This window comes from Sardina pilchardus, chromosome 18, assembly GCF_963854185.1.
Source record: "Sardina pilchardus chromosome 18, fSarPil1.1, whole genome shotgun sequence".
Lineage (NCBI taxonomy): Eukaryota > Metazoa > Chordata > Actinopteri > Clupeiformes > Clupeidae > Sardina > Sardina pilchardus.
In genome coordinates this window covers 32,521,244-32,542,227 of record NC_085011.1, presented here as the reverse complement: position 1 = coordinate 32,542,227, position 20,984 = coordinate 32,521,244, and the positions used below count along the sequence as shown (strand labels likewise).

Below are 20,984 nucleotides of genomic sequence, written 5' to 3'. Positions count from 1 at the left end.
TAACAACTATTAGACTTTCACATATTTCTTGAAGTGACAGGCACTCAATTAGACCTACACATCACATATGCCTAAGTGTAATACATAGGTGTCAAACTCAAGGCCCGGGTGCCAAATGCGGCCCGCCATGTCCTTTCATATGGCCCGCGAGAGCTTAAAGGGTCTGATACGGAGTGTGGCCCGCGAGAGCTTAAAAGGTCTGATACAGTTTTTGCGCATACAATGCACGCATGTGAAACTGAAAGGGAGGTGAATCACACACTAACCCAGAGCAGTGAGCTGCCTGCCCAACTAGCGGCACTCGGGGAGCATCATGCAGCTGAAAAGCTATGTGGGGTAGGTAGTAGGATCAAGTATATGGACATGTAGTGTGTAAAGTTCTAATATTGCATCTAAGCCCCGTTCACAGAATAAATGCATGTAGTTACAGGTGTTTTGGTAACACCAGAATAAACATTTACAATAAAAAAAGTGAAGTTTGGCACCCCCCTCTGGCGAAACAGTAGCATTTTGCTACTTTTACAAGGCATTAACTCTGGTAGCTATTTGAATGGAATGGAAAGGCTATATTTTACTTCTTGTATTCAAAAAGAAGCAGAAATTCCTAATACCTTGAAATTGAAAAGGATGCCAAATACACCGAATTATATACTTGAAATTATTTTTTCACCATTAATCTAAAATAGGCCTTAACTGGGGATACTCTAGCACTATATGTCTTCACCACCAGAAGGTCTACCTGGACAGATTTCAACATCTACAAACAAAATGTTGTGACCCCCTGCTGAAGCATGGGAGACCTGTTAGGATAAGCATTAGAGCAGGGGTACTCAATAGGCGGACTCCGGTCCGGATCCGGACCCAAACGTAGTGACATCCGGACCGAGCAAAACATCGAGATTTTATTATTTTTTTCATTTTTTTTTCATAGCGATCCAAGCGAGATTTCATTGGGTTGAGATTTCTACCTGTGTTTCCGATCACTCATCTACTCGGCTCGCGCCCAATCCTAATGTCCTATCAGTGGTTGAATAGCCTACATCACTATGACAACTCATTGTAACCGCGAGTGCATGGTCTGCGAGTGGCCTATCGGCTATCGGTCCGTTCCATTGGGTTCACACACAGGACATCAGAAAGCGTTATTACTCGCGGTAGCCTATTTGGCTATCTTTAGCAAGCCAAACAAATATCATGGTGTGCTCCAAAATTGACAAAAAGCGAAAGTTGGATTCCGAAAATCGCGAGTTTAGACAGAGTGGAGCGCATTGCTGCCTGCGGGGAGCACGAAACCATGTTTAATCTAACTAGCACTCCGAGAGCGCAGACCTTCGCCAAACGCCTCCTGGATTCCAAATGGTGATCCTGATCACTCTCAAAATGTAATTGTTTCTTCCTTAGGTCATTTCAGGCCTTTCCTAAAAAACTCATACAGTACAAATCCATCCATACCCTTTTTGCGTTATCTAACAAACAGACAGACAGACAAACCCCGATGAAAACATAACCTCCTTAATTGACGGAGGTACAAACAAACCCTGATGAAAACATAACCTCCTTGGCGGAGGTAGCCTAATAGTTGCACTCAAAAGTGGAAACTTGAAACGTCATTATGAAACAAAGCATGTTCACTTAGAGCAGAATTATCCACAAACCTTTTATTTACTGCCTTTTTATTTAGCCTACTTTTTTTCTAATTTTGGAAATGCACTGTTCCGGACCCTGGAAAGATTGCAAATTTGGTGAGTGGACCTTTCGAGTTTCTAATTGAGTACCCCTGCATTAGAGTAATGTCCCAAGACACTGCAGAAATGTTGACGTCGAAAATTGGTAAAATATTTGTCCAGGGCATGAAAATATGTTCAAGATGTTTAACTGAAATCAGGAATCAGGAGAGAATAGAAGACACTGTTGAGGCCAGTGAAGACTCTGAGTGGGATGATCGAGGATCAAGTTCACTGGATGCTGTAAATACAGCACTGATGGCTATTGGGTGTTCTCCACTGCAAATGGGCAAAATGAATAAGGCACAACGCGTAATGCATGCTAAGAACAAACTTGCTGAAGCTCAACACCAGTTGCAAAGTCTAATGGCATCAGCATTAGGAGAACCAATCAGTATACTACAAAAAACAGCCAGTGTTGAGCAAGAGGGTGATAACTTTGAAAGGCTCCTACTGTTTCACCAGAGGGGGGTGCCAAACTTCACTTTTTTTAATTGTAAATGTTTATTCTGGTGTTACCAAAACACCTGTAACTACATGCATTTATTCTGTGAACGGGGCTTAGATCCAATATTAGAACTTTACACACTACATGTCCATATACTTTTCTATTTCAACATAGATTTTCATGATCCTACTACCTACCCCACATAGCATTTCAGTTACATGAAAATGACACAAAATACAAACATGCCTTGTTTTATTGTCATGGTTATTAGTTGTGGGGACTTCAAATTGTGGGAAAACATTAATTAACTGCCGTATTTGAAGAGGAAATAGTGACTGATACCAAGTGAAAAAGATAAACAGTTTTTTTAATACCCTAAATATCACACTTAATGCACATTTTTCTGAGGGCCCTTTCGAGAGTCAAGAGACATTTAGTACAGACTTTAAATTGTTTACACATGCTTATTATGAGTTGATCTTCCACCCTAGAAAATTTGTGGAGGCTAGGGAACATATTTGTCAAGATATTAATGCCCAGACATGGCATGTGTTTTTCAAGCTGTAAAAATGAAAGAATTTCAAGGTCTAAAAAAGATATGAAGACAGATGATTTCCACAGAAATATTTCACAGGCCTTGGTTTTATTGATGATATACACAAAGTTTGAACAAAATCTGAGACGGTGCAGCAACAATCTTATCTGATTTGACACGGAATGACCCTATTACTGGTGTATTACTGTGAATAAAACATTAATGAATAACCTTTAACGATCAAAACCTCTAAAGAATGTCTTTGTGTGATTGTATACATTAGTGCAGTTGTCAACAATATTCATACAAAATTATCGTAATCGTAAAATCCTGATTATTCTTCAGACAATTATCATACCACCAAAATCTCTAATCGTGACATCTCTACGCGGTAGTACATGACACTTTAGAATGGGAACTTTCAGTAAAATTAGGAGAAATATAAAGGCGCGAGTAGACAAAATGTCATGAAGGAAACACCTAAATGTGTAAATCGGACTTTGTTGTTGTAGTAGGGTGATGGAATACATTAGCCTGCTCATGTAGCTCCCCCAAAACCCCGCCCCAGAGCCCTCTGCCTCGCCCGCGTTGATTCAAAACACATCTCTGCGTTGTGATTGGTTTAGTTGCCATCTGCCAGATTCAGGGCAGTGTTTTCAAAATGTACAGTGGTCCGAGGCCAGACCCAAATGCAGGCAAAACATTTTGCCGTCCAGCAGTTGGCGCTGGTTTTCCAGGCTAGGAATACATGCTAAGGTAGCAAACTAGCACAAAATCTCGAGATTGACCAGTGCTTGCAAAAACTATGTTTTCACCTGCCGTGTCTCACCTTAAACAAATTGGATCAAAAACTATGATGCCTACTTGGAACTTCTCTTTCAGAAGAGGTAAGGAGAAACATAACATATGATGGCAGACATGTTTACAAGTGAACATTTTCTGCACAGGACCTGGAGGAACTGGACCCAGACTTCATTATGGCCAAGCAGGTGGAACAGTTGGAGAAGGAGAAGAAGGAACTTCAAGAGCGCCTTAAAAACCAAGAGAAAAAAGTAAGATTGGTCATGTCACTGTTGTAACTTAAGTTGCGCTTAATATGAGCTACTCTCAGAATATTTTATCCTTCACCAAACATTACCCCGGTATAGATATACCAGGTACAACCTTAAGTTTAGCTTGTGCATCAGACAAGCTCTGAGGTAGGCCTGTTCTGCTTGAGTGGTAATAGCTATGCAGATAGTGGCTGAATGAGTTTTTGCAAATATAAATAAGGGACAATGTGTTGTGTGACCATCACTGTCAGAAGTGAAGGTCTCGTTTCATCCGTTTATGACTAGCAAACAAAACATTATCCTTCTTGTACGGTCACTTGCCCAAAGGAGAAAAATTTAAAAACAATATGTTTGTCACTGTTTTGTGACTTATGTTTTGCACACAGATAGATCTTGAAAGTTTCAGATGTTGCATAGCGATGTGTATTGTTTGCAGACTTTCACTTTCAATGAAATTCCATTACTGTAAGCAAAGAAGCTACTTACGGAAGGATATGAAAGAGGTGAATCCGAAGCAAAAAACATGTTGCCATTGACCACGGTCATTCATTTTATTGTAGTGGTCAAATATAAAACATATCGGAACTCTGAAGGCTCATTCAAGTTAATGCCACTTAATACAAAATCCTGACCAGTCATATAATTAGATCTTCAGAAGTCACCTCCACATCTGAGTACCAGAAGTAATTTATTATCATATTTATCAGCTTTTATTTTCGACTGTTGCCAGATTGAGTTAAATTTATTTTGATTGAATCTGAAACGATTCAGAATATTGCTTAATGTTTATGAATGTGGGCTTTGCCGTATGTTGGCAGGGCATGTTTACTGTGTAAGATGAAATCCACTCAACATTTGGCAAATAAGTTATTGCTTTGAGAGACCTTTTACTTTCATATGCAAAACAATGCTCAATGTAAAGGGCAAAAAAATATTAAATTCTTGTTTTTGTTTTTGTGAAGATTGACTATTTTGAGAGAGCTAAAAGGTTGGAGGAGATTCCCCTGATCAAAAAGGCTTATGAGGAACAGCGTGTCAAAGACATGGAACTCTGGGAGCTACAGGAGGATGAGAGGGTGAGAACATTTACATTTTGAAAGATGCATGAAGGCAACTTTTGCCAGAAAATATATTCAAAATGATCATAAGATCTGGTAGGAGAATGTTGTGTAATGGTAAATTCTTTTTTGAATGATTGGTGTGCTCCAGATCAGCAACATGAAGATTGAGCGGGAAAAGGCCCTGGAGCACAAGCAGAGGATGTCTAGGATGCTGGAAGACAAGGAGAACTTTGTTTCTAAGATCACAGCTGCTCGAAGTTTCATCTATGAGGTAAAATGGCTGAATTTCAGCCCCCTCCCCACCTTGTCTTGGCCCAAACACCACAGGTGCAAAGCCCTATTATTTGTGTAAGAGCTATTACGGTGATTTGTCTCTGCCATACTTTGCCTTTGTTGACGTGGTTCCCATGAATGTGTGGGGAGATGGATGCAGAACTATATGTAGGATAATATGATTATATTAAAGTTTACTTTTACTCATAATATGGAATTATGATGTATAGAAAATAAGTAATAATATAATACAGTCTTCTGCTTTTGGGCAGACAGTGACTACCAGGAATCAAACCCATGACTTTGGTGGCTGTTGCATTTTAGCCAAGTTTCTCAGCCACTATATTAACGCCGCCCCATACACTTTGCATTTTAGGTGTAGTAGACAATGATGAAAGTGATGGTGGCATCATGTCCAAATTTTTCGAAAATAAATTAATAAAACTTTAATTAAATCAATTAAGGTCTAAGAACACTATACATTTAAGAATGGCAGGGCCCAAAGAAAAAGACCGGTGGCCACTTGAAATTTAGTTTGGTTATGTACAGTAAGCGTTACTTGAGAATGGCCATTTCCCTCACGCTTTGCCTGATTCACGCTCTGCGTGAAATGTATTACAGCTGTATTACAACTTACCTATATTTAGGTTACTTTATCAGCTCCGTACTTAAATGGCTCATTCCGAGGAGAATGAAGGCTAGTTCGCTGACCGTCGGCAGAAAAGCAGTCGGACTATCAGTTGGGCTCTCGTCTCCCCTAGTCGGTCAAAAAAGTGTCACTGAACACACGAAGCGACGCCGACGTATGTATGTTCTGTGCGTGCGTGAAGTTTGATACATTACCCATAACTGCAGGCTTCAGTCAGCCGAGTAGATATCATGCAGGATTCGCGGAACTAATTGCCACTAGTTTTCGGACTTCTCTGATTAAGCAATACGAAAATATAAATATAATTATATAGCGTGTATTATTTTATTGCCATTGCTTGTGTGTGATGCCAACGAAACACTCTCTTGGGCACGGAATAAATAACTTTTCGCCTGTTAACCTATCTAGCTAGCTTGCTAGCTAATATTAGCACAGTAAACGAAAAGTGAATGGGAAATAACCTGAAATAACACACGTTCAGAAACTTAGTTCTAGGACAAATATGTTAGGAAGGTTTATCAAAATGGGTTCGAAATTTACATCACTGAATGTGGGGCTAATGGTTAGTTTAAGCGAAGTCCTCTGCTACCTATATGTTTCAAAGGGTTAGGACTCAACCAGTCAGATTGGTAATTGAGGCCCGCGGCCACTGGCCGACCCTACATGTCAAGTCGGCCAAAACTGGCCAAAATTAGCGCCGACGGCGACTGGCGACGGCACGGGACACACCAAACACTCGAGTGCCCGACTGCCCGATGGCAGATTATTGGGTTGGTGTGTTCAGGCCTTAAAGGGATAATCCGGAGTGAAATGCACTTTAGATCAATTTTTCGGACTATTGGGAGTACATACGTTGAGTTGACACCAAAATCATGTCATTCGGATGTATTTTGAGAAAGTTCGAGTTCACCGTTTTTAGCCAAAACTCGTTAGCCTGTAAGTGACCGGGGCAGGTCCTTTCGCCACTACAAAACGCTATTTTTATACCTCTTCTACTGTTCCAAACAACACTACACTTACGTGGTAGTGAGTAGAGGGTCCCTAAAGCCAAACCGAAGTATCCCCACGTCTTTATGTGGTCGGATAGAGAGTCCAGAATGAATTTAATCGAGTCAGTACCTTCCGGAAATGTCGCTGCGGCAACTGCGCAACGCTTCAACAACACTTTACTAACATTTCCGGAAAGGTACTGACTCGATTAAATTGATTCTGGACTTTTTTGAGGCTTCAACCAGACAGCTGAATTAAAGAGGTGGAGTTGTAATACAGTAGTTGAATAGTAGGCTATAATCTGCAAAAAGTGTACTGGCATAAATATTAGAGATTTCAGAATAGAATATTTGAAGAATTACACAAAGAATAATAATGATAATAATAATATTAGTAACAATAATACATATAAATAAATAAATAATATATATATTGTACACCTTGTACAAGCATTTTGTACACCTTGTTGTTAAAAAAACCCTACCAGGCCCAGGGTCCCAAGAGATTTGGTGCTCTACACTAATATACTTGTAACATAGGCTTGTATTGGGTTTGTTCATCTCTGAATATGTCCATTTATATCCACATAAGACATCAGAATCTTTCATTTAATGGACTATTTATCAAAATGTTCTCCCAGATGATCACACCCCTGGATCCCGCTTGACAATTGCGTTGCTCAGGGCATATATCATGACTTGGGGGCCTCCCAGGGAAAAAAAGTTCAGCCTCAGGATTTTTTTTTACTATCACCCCTGCATTCTTGTTTTGGGGGTCGTCTCACAGTTGGCCCTCTAGTACACCTGCAGCGAATTTTGTTGACATCAAAGCAGGGGAACCTGATTCACAACCACCTCTGTTGCATAACTGGCCAGGTCAATATCCCACAAGTGTAGCTGACTTGATGAATACTCCTATGAGCAAGTGTTCCCTTAATTTTTTGAGCAGTGTACATAGTTCACTCTATACACTGTTGTTGTTTTAATTGAAGAAATTGTTGTTGTTTTAAGTGAAGAAATGCATGAATCTTTCCTTCACCTCTAACTTTTCTGTTCACTACCTTTAGGAGAAACTTAAACAGTTCCAACAGCGTCTGGTTGAGGAGCGAAAGAAGCGCCTTGAGGAAAGAAAAAAACAGCGCAAAGAGGACCGACGCAATGCCTACTACCGTCAAAAAGAAGAGGAGGCCCAGAGAATTCACGAGGAGCAACTAAAGAAAGGTATCTCCTTCAATGCAGTGTTCAATACTAGTGTGATACAGTGTGTGTGTGTGTGTGTATATATGTATATATATATATATACTACACACACACACACACACAATATTATCAACACAGATTAGCCAAATGTTTGGACCACTGACAGCCAAAGCAAATCAGTTCTATTAAGTGGATAGACATAAAGTTTGAGCAAAAGTTGGTTTGGTTCTTAACCAAAATCCAAGCTTTACTGTGTTGCTTCGTCATTGTTGCTGCCCCCATTGGTTCCCTAGCTCAGGCAAACATTGGGTCCATGGAATCCAAGCTGCCTAGCAGCGCGAATATATCCAGGCTACCTAACTGCACCGATAACTTGATGGGGAGGTCAGAATATCTGTTTCGATTGCCCAGCCCTAATGAGATGGCTTTGTTGCTATTGCTTGTATTTCAGGTTAAGAATAGTTTAAGTCTAGACTAGCAGTGTAAACTTGCGTTCAGGTGTGAGTTGAAGTACCAGGTTTGGCAGCTTATATTTGTGGAAAGGCACAAAGATGTGTGGCGCTTGTTTTCTTGCAGAACGCGAGGAGCGTGAGCGTGTGGAGCAAGAGCAGAGAGAGGAGGAGGAGAGGGAGTACCAGGAACGCTTACGGAAGCTTGAGGAACAGGAGAGAAAACAGCGAGCCCGCCAACAGGAGATAGAGGAACGCGAGCGTCGCAAGGAAGAGGAAAGGAAAATGCCTGAGGAGAAAAGCACCAAGGTAAACAAAATCCTCTGCTATTTACACATGTTCACATAAAACATTTCTCTTGTATACCTCACATGGTAAATTGGCTTAATTGCACTTTTCCTCTTTCTACAGGACTGGGCAGAGAGAGAAGAGGGTGGTGGTAGTGGTGGTGGTGGTGGTGGTAGTGGTGGTGGTGGAGGAGGAGGAGGAGGATGGCGGAAACGTGGTGAACCAGGAGAGTCAGAATGGCGCCGGCCTGTACCTGATCGGTTAGTGGTTTGAAGCACATCTCTGTCCTCAGACGATATGTAGCTGTGTGATCCATATGTAATGCAAAATATTTAACTTCTTAGTGAATGGAGACAGGAAGGCCGTGATGACACTGAGGAGCGTGAACAAGAGCCAGCTGTCAAGAGACCAGGCGATGGACCCCGTCGCATGGGCTCAGATGATCGTCCTCTCCGTCGTGGCTTTGATGAGGATAGAGGCCCTCGTCGTGGCATTGACGAAGACCGTGGACCTCGAAGGGGCCTAGATGAAGATCGTGGACCCAGGAGGGCCTTTGATGATGATCGTAGTCACAGGAGGGGAGATGATGACCGTGGTCCTAGACGTGGCTTAGACGATGAACGAAGCCTTCGCAGGGGGATGGATGATGAGCGAGGGCCACGCCGGGGCTTTGAGGATGACCGCGGTCCTCGTAGAGTTCTGGATGAGCCCAGGGGCCCCAGGCGTGGGGCTGATGATGACTGGGGTTCAAGACGGGGTGGCGATGATGAAAGGGGAGGCCGCAGAGGCATGGAAGATGCCGGGCCACGTCGTGGTGATGATCTCAAGCCATGGAAACCTGCAGGCAGACCAGGTACAGGATCAGTCTGCAGTGGAGGTCTTATTTTGACTCACATTTTATCTGTGTTTTCACCTATTCCTTCTGTTTTTGTCAGGTGGGTGGAGAGAGAGAGAAAAGGCCCGTGAAGACAGTTGGGCACCCCCTCGGGGTGAAGCTGGTAATGATGAAGAGGAGCCTGATCTGGAAGAACGCCAGGAGACTGAGCGTAATAGAGAGCGTCGACCACCACCCAGGTTTGCATAATTTTAATGACTAGTCCCCTGACTGACTGGTATGAATCCTACGGTTATCAAGTGACACCCAATTATTTACTTTAATTTTTGTGTTTGTTGATGCAGCTATTCTGCACTACTTTTCCATGCACACCATATTCCAATTAAGATTCATATTCTGGTTATGGCAATGTTCAGAATAAGATGTTTGCATGTGTACCCCAGTGCTGAACTATGTGAATGACATGTAAACAGGTACAATCAACATGTTCTGAATATACCAGTGACAAACAGTAGAAGTAGTATCGGTGTCATGTAGGTATGCTAACCGGTGACTGTTTGACCGATGGTTGACCGTATCCACGTTAACTGATCAAAGTTGTCGCTAGTCGGTTAAAAAGAAAAAAAGCTATCTCTAAATTAGGCTATTATAGACAGTGGACTAAACGCTACTACAGCTAGCCAGCTCATTCCAAGCTCTGTTTTGTGTGAAGTTAACAAATGATCCCTCACACTCAACTCGCCTTCTTGTAGGCTAGGCTACTTAATACACCAATAAAACATTTGGCACAAGGTCACAGCGTTTGGGTTTGCGCACTCTGCCTTGGCCAGTGAGTCTTTTGCAATCTGGAGTTGTGAAATTGCGTGGCTGTTATTTCAAATAGTGTATCATATTTTAAACTAATCGGTTAACCTGTTTCAAGGCTCGGTGGTCGGTCAAGAAAAGGTGTAGTTTTCACCATCCCTAGTGTCATGACGTCTCAGCTGTCTCTGTCCTTGAATTTCATCCATCACTGCAAAATGGGTAAATTTGGCCAGATCAGAGAAGCTATTGCTTTGGGTTTTAGCCTTATAGCAGACCACTTTTATGGGTTTGAGTTTGACGCACCCCCATTTAATGTGATGCCTGTTTAAAGTCAAATATCAATCGAAATGCATGTCAAGAGGGAAAAAACACACACACTCTTTGTTGAAGTGTGGCGCATCAACATTATATCCTAATAACTTGAGACTGCAGCCCGTTAAAAGAACAAACACGTAAACCAAACTCAAATAATAAACTCAAACTCAATAATCGAAGGCCACATAACGCAAGTGATAAGAATTAAACAAAGCCTCAAGGCAGAGAATTTACCTCGATCATTCTTTGTAATCGAATCATTTTAGTTACTTGAGTAATCGTTTAGGACTTTAGGCCCTAATTGTAAACTTTGAAAGTGTACAGAGAGGTTGCAGCAAGACTTCTTTCTGGGGGAAGGAAATCTTTGTGTTTTGTAGTGTCAAATTAGTGGCCGCATTTGATCTTAAAGGGGACATATCATACCTCTTTTTAAACGAGGTTAGAATTGGTCTCTCCCAAATTGAGCCATTTCTGGGCTGGCCACGCCTCCGGCTGCATGTATTGATTACGCTGCTCGTTTCACAGGTGAAAATTACTAAAACAGAGCCGGCATCCAACCACATATGTTAGACCCTGGTGCTAGGGTTGGTCTATGCAAATTCCCTTAGTATGACATCAGAATAAGGGAGCCATCCAAATGGCTCACAGCAGCATACTTTCTTGACACCAAAGTCTTTCTACTGACCTGCAGAAAACGGATGGATGGGTTTTTTTCAGTGTGTTTATAAGAACAGTAGAGGCCTAAATATGAACACAAAGGCTCACAAAAAGTGAGTTTTGCATGATATGTCCCCTTTAAAGCGCTGCGCAATAGTACCTACCGTAAATACAGCCTTGTTGTTTTTACTCCGGAGGGGTTCCTTCAAGTAGCAGACCATGGGCCAGTCCCATTTCTCCCCACCTTAAATCTTCCACATCATTATATATGCACGTGTAGTGAAGGTAGCGAACGTGCTCCCCTACATCACGTGCAACGCCGATGCCTTGACTGGTGAACCTACTGCAGCTGCTTTCATTCATGAAAATGCCGGTCACATTAGTTGTATTGCCTGTTACGTGGGCTGTGTTGGTTTATCTACGTCTGATTGAACTCTGGATAAGCCCGGGAACGAACATCCTGAATATTGACAAAACTACCCAGATCAGATGTATATTTGATGGGCAGACTCTACAGAGCTCCAGACGAATATTGTAAACAAAGTAGGCTAGCATAGTTGGCTAGCTTATTATAGTCTACCAGTTGGACTGTTCCCCATGTGTGTTTAAGTTTCAAGGTAGGCTAATACCTTTTCTCCTTAGGACAAGCCCTTTTGAGTCTTGGAGTTGGAAAACATTGAGATGATCAGTCAACTTGAATGCAAGAGTTTTAATAAAATTGGTGGGGGGGGGGGGGGGGGGGGGTAGGGCGAGACGAGAAGATTTCCGTCTTCTCTGCTACCTCTCTCTATCGCCCTGTTAGAAAGTAGTAGGCTACATTTGGCCTGTCACGTTTAATTGATTTGGCCAATCACAATCAAGGCATATGACATCCGCCTCCAACACAGATGAACTTGTAACGGCAGTTTGAAATTTGCAGTATGGCTTGTCATTGTTGATAACTGATTTCTCCTTTATATGAGAAACTTCTAAAAGAAAATCGCGAAAACAATAGTAGTTCCACTACTGAGCATTTATTATAGGCCTAAACTGTGAGGGGTCATAGCAAACCACTCAGCGGAGTTGGCAAAACAGCCTTAAAGTGACAGTGCATCATTTTGAAGAGCTGTTTTTCAAAACGATGTAAAATGCATTTTTGAAAACATAAAAAAATCATGTTATTTAATTGTGTATTTCAGGTAATATCAATAAAAATTCAGTTGTTTTGTTTAGTAAGTAAAGATAAATCAACTAAGCATAACAGTTTCACTGAGATTACTTTAAAAAAAAAAAAAAAAAAAAAGATTTATGAACATTCATTAAAATGGTGGATATAGCGTTAAAAGCGGAAAACTCTTCATTTGGGTAATTAAACAGCATCATAACCATATTTCTTAAGACATTTATTTTATACAACAAAATTACTTTGTCATTATTATATAAATGACACAATACATTTTATATGGCCTATGCACACTGCATTGTGTGTGGCACTGGCCAATTTTCAAGTCCCAATGAGCCAAAATGTGTTGCCACCTCTGGTCACACTTAACTAGCGGTCATGCAGGAAAAGTAGGCATCAGTAAGTTGGTGATGTTGATGTGTGCAAGTCGGCCTCTGGCCGAAACAACACCCGTGGGAATATACATTACCAACCCCACTCTCACTCGTGATATTGCTTAAGTGTATAATTTTTTTAACCTGTGATAGCCTGTTTTTACGGAGGTCGTGGGCGTGTGTGGAGTGGGCAGATATGTGCGCCGGGGGGGGGGGGGGGGGGGGCAAAAAGTTTGTCACCTTTTTCACACCTTCTGAGTTTGCAGGCATGTCATTAGGCTATGCTGCAGACATTTGATTAAAACTCTTGCATTCAAGTTGACTGACCATCTCAATACCAATGTTTTTCAACTCCAAGACTTAAAAGGTTCTGTCCCAAGGAGAAAAAGTAGCTTACCTTGAAACTTAAACACATGTGGGGAAACTGAACAGTCCAACCAGTAGAGTATGATAAGCTTAGCCTGCTACTTTGTTTACAATATTTTGAGGCTTCAACCAGACAGCTGAATTTAAGAGGTGGATTTGTAATATGAATAGTAAGCTATAATCTGCATAAAGTTTGCTGTTATGAAGATCAGAAATTTCATATAGAATGTATAAATAGTTACCGAATGTGTGTTTCAAATGAAGACTTTACATCTTTACATCAAAAAATCATTCACATTATATGAAAGCAGAGCGATAAAAAGCTGATGCAAGTTGTTGGTTTTTATACAAACCGTTAGAAAAGTGATTTAATTAATTATGTGTTAGCCTATGTGATATGCTCACAATTGGATACTGTATTATGTTATTATGTCATAGAAATTATATTTCAGTATTCTGCAAATATTTCAATAAAGAAATTCATTAAGTACATGGGATTTTAGAAAATCCTTATTTTTAACGATAGTATCGAATTTGGCATCGAGAATCGTGTAATTTTACTGGTATTGGCACTGACTACTGATTTTTTGGTATCATGACACCCCTACTTCAGATAGCTTCATAATATATTAATAACATTAGTGTTCAAAACTCGATAAACAGAAACAATTGTGTTCAAACTAACATATTCCAACATACACTGTATTTCAAAATGTATCATGCTTATTTGCGAAAATATGCTTATCGCTTTCGCTTTCCAGTGATGTCTGCCGTCTCGTTCATTTCATCTTCCACTTTGTTTTAAGCCTGCATCGGAGCCCACTTTAATGTTAGGGTGGATTTTAAGGGGAAAATTGCACTTCACTTGCTCCTTAAAGTAATGGGACACCCTAACCCTACACAGGAACGTGCAAAATCTAGGGTTTAAGGCAAGAATATGGGATGAGAATTGGGACAGGCCCCATATCTCAATTTTAGACTTGCAGTACTTAGTCAGTTAACTGAACTGACTTCAAAGCCAAGGTACACACTCAACCATGATTTGTGTGTTTTTGTTACGCCCCTAATAAACTGCCTAGTCGTTTTATGTTAAATCCAGGTCCTCAAGTGGGTACTGAAGTAGAAGATTCTTGGCTGAACAATATGTGGTTTTTTATGTTTGTGTAGGGAAGAAGGTGGAGTTTGGAGACGTGGAGGTGCCACTGAGGAAACCAGCAGCTGGAGAGATTCTCGCCGTGAAGATCGCGAGGAGCGTCAAGAGCGTCAAGATCGTCGTGATGTCAGAGAGCCAAGGGATGAGCGTGAAAACAGAGGCCCTCAAAGAGACAATGAAGAAGGTGAGACTTAAACACTGTCTCACAAGCCATTTCATGGTGCCGCCTTATGCAAGTCTGTAACTTCCATTAGGGATGTCACGATTAGAGATTTTGGTGGTACGATAATCGTCTGAAGAATAATCACGATTTCCCGATTATTACGATTATTTTGTGTCACAACAGCACTAATGCATAAAATCAGACATTCTTTAGAGGTTATTTATTACTGTTTTTCCACAGTGAGACGCTGCATAGTAATAATAAATAATAATGATAAATCACTCTTCCTGATAATTTAACACATCATTAGAAAATGTTCTTATTTCCAGTTTGTGCTTTCTTCCAAAATTAGTTTTGGAGATAGATAGTGGAAACGTGGAATAGGTTAGATAGATTGAATTGAGCATCTAGAGCAGTGGTTCTTAACTGGTTTGGCCTAGGGACCCACAATTTCCTATGGTTATTAGGTCGCGACCCACTTTTTCAATAGATGTTCAAGAACATATTTTATTTCTCAAAAAATATTACAATCGACAAAATGCAAACATTTAGATTTGCAAAACAAACATTTCAACATTTAGATCCATTTAGATTTGACATCACACTGTAACTGGATGTGAACACTGCAAATAACATGAGATGGGCCAGGTTTACAATGAAAAGACCAGAGAACAATGCGCAAATTAGGCCTATATGCGTTTTAGGAGCATTAATGAGAGAACTGGGGATGATTTTTTAGATCTGATCAGAGACTCGGGCCCCATTCTCACATACACGGGTATCTTGGAAAAATAGAGACTTTTCCCTTCGTTTGTGCCTTTCGTGTGTACACACAAACGGTGATTTCGTCTCTGAACACGATTTCTGAAAACTCCGGCAAAAGTGGAGATTTAGGAAAACTCTCGTTTCGCGTAGTCTATGAATGTGAAGTGAGGAAAACGAAGTAGCCTACTTGCATCTGCGCAAAAATTGGATGCATTCAGAGTAGCAGTTGCAAAATGTAAGTGTAAGTGCATTTATTTCTGGGAACCGAACGCCGTGAAGTCCATTATTCCACTGTTGCCATGTATTTTGTGTTAATTTCCTGTTATAATGTTTACGTTTAAATTGCTAAAATTTCTTTTGTCTTGTTTGTATGTAGAACTAGGCTACCTCTTTCCGCCACATATCAACTAATTTCTAAACTTGCTGGACAAATTGCGGTTACTACCGCTAGTTTTAAATGGATGGTTGCTGTGGCCAAAAGCCAGTCGTTAGTTAGGCCTATATCTCTTTTCTGTGAAACATTGCTTTTTTAATTGATCTATTTGCCATCCAACTAGCTAAAACCCACCACCGTCATGTGCCACAATGTTATTATGTTCTGAACGTCTACAACTTGGATGCAGCGTGACTGTTCATTTAAACTTCATAACGAGTTTGCCAAATTAATAATAGAGTGTGATACGGCGGCATATGTTGTTGTACAGAGACATGCTTTACTTCCTCATATTTGGTCAAGTCCGCAGTTTATTTTCATACACGGTTTGCCAACGGTGTTGAATGAAGAATTTGCAAGATATTTCACCGAGAGCAATGGGTGCATACAGCTGTGTGCAGAATGCAAATAGGATTTCCTATGATTAAATGTCATGCAAGTTCAATGTTAATATTCTCGCTGACCATTTGTCACAGCAACTTGGCGCCATCGGAAAACTTTGATTGTGCAATGCTGTGTGACATTTGTATGACGAATAGGCTACTCCGCGAGAAATGTTGGCTAGTTGAACCTAGACTATAGCCTGGCAAGCCAAACTACACAGAAATGTACAGTCTGGGGTCGGACCATTCACAGAACTGAAGCCTGTGGGTGGGATGAACAGTTGTCTTTCAAACTGCTTCTGCACGTAATAGGCCAGCATTTGTGACCAATCGTAGCCGGTCGGCAAAACGGCAAATACATCCTTCTTTAAAACGAATGACTTGAGTGCTTCTTTCTGCTCAACCTTCAAAGAAAAGCCCAAGTCTAACTCTTCCAAATCCGATTAAAACGAGCGCGCTTCGTTAGCCTCATCCATCTTTCGTTTTTCTCTATGGTTGTGCAACATGGTCTCACACCCAACTCGTCGAACGAGGACGCATGCCGAAGCCGAATGTGAGCTCAAGGTGGGCTCAAGGACTCCGTACACAGATAGAGCGTTCTGATTGGCTAGGCTGGCCTGGAGCCTAGCGCAGTCTTGGCCTCAACGGTGAGACCCTAGACCATCCCGCTAGGCAAAAATATTTTTGGCCGCTAGGATGCGTCTAGATTTCTAGGCTACCTAGACTAGGCTGTAGGCGTAATATTAGCCAAGCCTACTTGGCTACTGCCTAGCTACTTCAGAACTTATGGGCTGCTGCAGGCTTGTCTTCAGTTTTGTAGTAGCCTGAAACGTAACCTTTATTAGCCTACACATCCTGAATAATTAGAGGCTAAACCAGGATTTGGATTTTAGTAGTCATTCTGTTCGACAATTTGTCACTGACTCTGGACTATGAAAGACTAAGCTCTGCAACATCTGTCAGCAGTAGTTAGTTTTTGTTGGTCACTTTGTCGCTTGGGCTATGAATTAATGTTAAACTGGACGTTCCATGCGATTACACGCCCAGAATCTTTACATCACTCCTACATATTGTTTTTAATGGATTGTGTATCAATTTCAGTTCCATTATCTAGATCAGGGGTGTCAAATTCATTTTCACTGAGGGCCACATCAGCACAATGGTTGCCCTCAAAGGGCCATATGTAACTTCCAAGATTTGTAGCACCAGCCACAAAATCTTTTAGCCTGGATGCCAGACCGAAGTTTAGCCCCGCCTCCATTCTTTTTCTGCAGGGAACTTCGGTCTGGCACAGCTCCGTTCAGCTGCTACTATTCGAGATACAGATCTGTTCGGACCAATCACATTTCACAGGGCGGGCTTTACGTGATGATTGACAGATGAACAGCAGTGACATTCACGGCTGCATGCGTCCTCGTTCAACGAGTTGGGTGTGAGACCATGTTCGCTTAGGTTGATTTTGATTGCAACAGAAACGCTATGGCTATGAATGCATAATTTGTTCATGCAGTTTGGCATTTCGTTTATCTTAGCTATTGAAACGGAGGTTTTATCACGGATTCGCACAACTATTTCTGAACACTTAGACCAACGAGGATATGTGGGAAAACTTCAGTTTCACTTTCACCCTGTTAAAACAGCATGTTTGGGTGATGTTGTTCCCGTTTGTTTAAAAATGTCTGTTTGCTCGTTGGGTTAACGACACACTTCCCCAGCTGTTCATTGCATACAGTTTGAAGGAATTATTTTTAAAAACGAAGGAGGATGTTTTCCATAGCCTACCCTGCTACATATTTCTGTCTTAGATTTCGCAGATACTGACAGCCAATAACTTGTTCTGTTTGGTTTGGTCTATCCAATGAGTGCAGAGCTATCCCCCCCGCACTGTATCGGTTGAATCACGCCCCATAATCGCAGCTGAATGGTGCAGTTTCAGACTCATATTCTGATAAGAATTGAGTATGATGTCGTCAGGCTAAAAATCTTTAGCATCGGTATAAAACTTCTAAAATCGAGAAGTTGAGAAGAGCAAAAGGTATCAGCATGACATGTTGGTTTTTTGGTTGTTGTGTTTTGTAAAAACAAAACAAAAACCACTGTCAGTTTTTTTTTCATATTTCTGAGTTTTTAGATTCGAGTATATTCAACTTTACTGTCATTGCACAAGTGAAATACCAGTTAAGGAAATGCAGTTTTACATCTAGCCAGTGATGCAAACGAGTAGGCTAACTGACATGTCAAAAAGTGCATCCATATGAAATGCGTCACTACACCGTTCCATACACATAGAAGCGACTTTTTCTTTGAAGTTGAAAGGTGTTGTGTGGATTCTGCGTTGTTCGTTTTAAACTGAAATGAAAATGCAAGGCAACAGGGCGATTACCACAAACTTCTAGCCTACCTCTGCTTGCCTGATCTGAATGCACCTCTTCTCGGTCGGAAGATAGGCTTACTTTCGCTTTTGGCCAAACAATCACTTGCTCGATTCGCAAGGACTTGGAGTTGGATTTTTTGGATAATACTACACACAATTAGGCTATACATGTATGCTTTTTAAACGTAGACGTAAACGTATCACGTAGTTTACAACTACCAATTGAAATCAAAGTAACTTACATCGATTCCCCTCTCAAAGAAGCACACGCACTTCAATCAATCATGCGTTTCACAGGCAGGCTAGTGCGTTATTTAGGCGCTCCGTTCGCTAAAATAGTTTAGAATATTCTATTTTGTTTTCACACGTAGCCTACGTGTTGCTATCACATCTGATGTAGCCAGTTGCACTGATCATGAAAGGTGGTTGATGTGGCTTCCCTGTCAGTCTCACACGCGTGCATTGTATTGCAGTGTATTACTGCCTATACGCAAAAACTGTATCAGACCTTTTAAGCTCTCGCGGGCCACATACTGTATCAGATCCTTTAAGCTCTCGCGGGCCATATGAAATGAGGTGGCGGGCCGCATTGAACGGCCCTTGAGTTTGACACCTATGATCTAGTTGCTTGGTGGATTAGTGGATCGCATATAATTTGGAAATATTTCTGATCTTAGATCTATCGTGTAGATAGGCTAGTGTAGTATCTGTTGAAAATGTGCCTATTCCTGTAGAAAACCTGTAGCCCAATTATATGCATGCGTGCAGGTAGACCTTGTTTCGATATGGGACAGTGCAGTTGGAATTGTTTGTTTATTCAAAGTCCAAAGTATTCAAAGTGCTGTAGCAGTTTATGTTGCTTTGAATAGGCACTGCATGTGGTAGGCATGTTGCAAAATCTGCCAAATAATTTTGTGCAAGCAAACCGCAGCTAGAGGTATTCTCTATTGTTGAGGTCAGATGTAATGTGCTTTAATGTTATCCTGTGTTTTTCACATCCAAACATCCTTCTGGACACAGCTGGTCACTTGGATGACTTTCTGCTCGTGTACACTGATTCAGTGCTGTGCTGTGTGAGAGGGGGAGTGGCCACAGTGGCTAGAGCAGCAAGAGCCAGTGTGCTTCTTTTAACTATAGATTTAGCATTTCATCCAAACACTGTCGAACTTGCCACTGCACTCACTCGTGCCCTTAGCGAGACACCTGTCAAGTTTGGACAAACCACGACTACGAGACACGCACAGATAGACATGCTCCTGTCATTAATAGATAGATGATGGATTGACATTTGAAGATATTTTTGATTTTAGATCAAATTATATAGATCGGGAGATATTTCATGTCTATGTGTTTACTTTTACATGTATTTTTGGGCATTTAAAATAGTTATCTGACTTCTGTTTTTGACTTCTCCTGAATCTGATGCATTACTGCAGAATTGTATGGATGTCTTTTGAAGCAATATTTAAACAGAGGAAACAATCGTTTAATTACCAAATTTGAGTTGTTTGTACCAAGGCAGCGCTGTAGATTTTGAATTGAAAATGAAATTTACTTTTCCATTTAGGTGGCTCCTGGAGAAGAGGTGGAGAAGAGAAACCCGAGGAGGGTGAGGCTCAAGCCAGACCACGAGAGCGTGAGCGTGATGTGGAAAAGAGCACTTGGCGATCAGACAAGGAGAAGGACAACCAGCGTCGTACTAAGAATGAGATCGATGATGATGGATGGACCACAGTTCGTCGTTAGGCCAACACCACCACTGTTGCTTACCATCCTTAGTGTGACTTCAGTGTCGGGAGTGTTCTTCAATCTTCAATCTTTCGCTGCTGTGGCTGTGGCACTCATTTACTAATTAACAGTATAGATTTGCTTAACCCTGTGCATGGAAACTTAATGTACTAGCTTCTTTTCCAGAAAGGTTTTTATGCAGCTTAGTGTTGAATTTAAATCATTCCTATCTTGTGCATGTTTAAAGTATTAAATTGCTCTCGTTCAGTATACCGTTTGTGATGCATTTAATTTGGGAGTAATGCATTTTGAAATGAAATAAGAGAATAACCCATACCAAGTTGTTCTTGATTGACTACAGAAATATTGTTTCAAGATCCTTCCTTTAGATATTTCCTCTAATTTCTAGCTCGCTGCCCTTGCAATTGCCTATCCTGTTGCATTTTAAAGGGGGGAAAATAAACTCATTGAAGTCTACCCTCGTTTATGTCTGTTTACTATGAGGAGCTAGGCCCCTATAATAATAGGTCTTTCTTATGTCTTAGTTTTTATGTCTAGCTATTGAAACATAAGAAATCAGAATGTTTGGGGGATATGGACATATGGACTACTTTGAAAGTATTGTGATGTGTATTTTGTTTAGAAGTTCAGTGTTTGACAGACAAGGTTTGCAACTCCATGCAGGTCATTAGTGTGCGTGTAGATTAATGGCTTTCGGAAGCTGAGAAATGTGTGAGATATTTGTGAAAGTTGCTGCATTTACAATCATACATTCAGATGAAAGTGTTACCAAAAATTAGCTTA

At 41.0% G+C, this 20,984-nt stretch overlaps 1 protein-coding gene across 1 annotated transcript in view; it reads left to right on the top strand.

The window, feature by feature from the left end:
• The window catches only part of eif3s10 (eukaryotic translation initiation factor 3, subunit 10 (theta)), a 35,851-nt gene extending 15,194 nt beyond the window's left edge, over nucleotides 1-20,657 (top strand). Inside the window, exons 13-22 of the mRNA XM_062520270.1 lie at nucleotides 3,655-3,759; nucleotides 4,722-4,835; nucleotides 4,969-5,091; nucleotides 7,799-7,952; nucleotides 8,508-8,689; nucleotides 8,792-8,928; nucleotides 9,013-9,521; nucleotides 9,604-9,742; nucleotides 14,349-14,518; nucleotides 20,020-20,657. Of these exons, the coding sequence (XP_062376254.1) occupies nucleotides 3,655-3,759; nucleotides 4,722-4,835; nucleotides 4,969-5,091; nucleotides 7,799-7,952; nucleotides 8,508-8,689; nucleotides 8,792-8,928; nucleotides 9,013-9,521; nucleotides 9,604-9,742; nucleotides 14,349-14,518; nucleotides 20,020-20,198 (1,812 nt within the window). The 3' untranslated portion in view covers nucleotides 20,199-20,657. The remainder of the gene's footprint in view (nucleotides 1-3,654; nucleotides 3,760-4,721; nucleotides 4,836-4,968; nucleotides 5,092-7,798; nucleotides 7,953-8,507; nucleotides 8,690-8,791; nucleotides 8,929-9,012; nucleotides 9,522-9,603; nucleotides 9,743-14,348; nucleotides 14,519-20,019) is intronic.
• The last annotated feature ends 327 nt before the right edge of the window (nucleotides 20,658-20,984 follow it).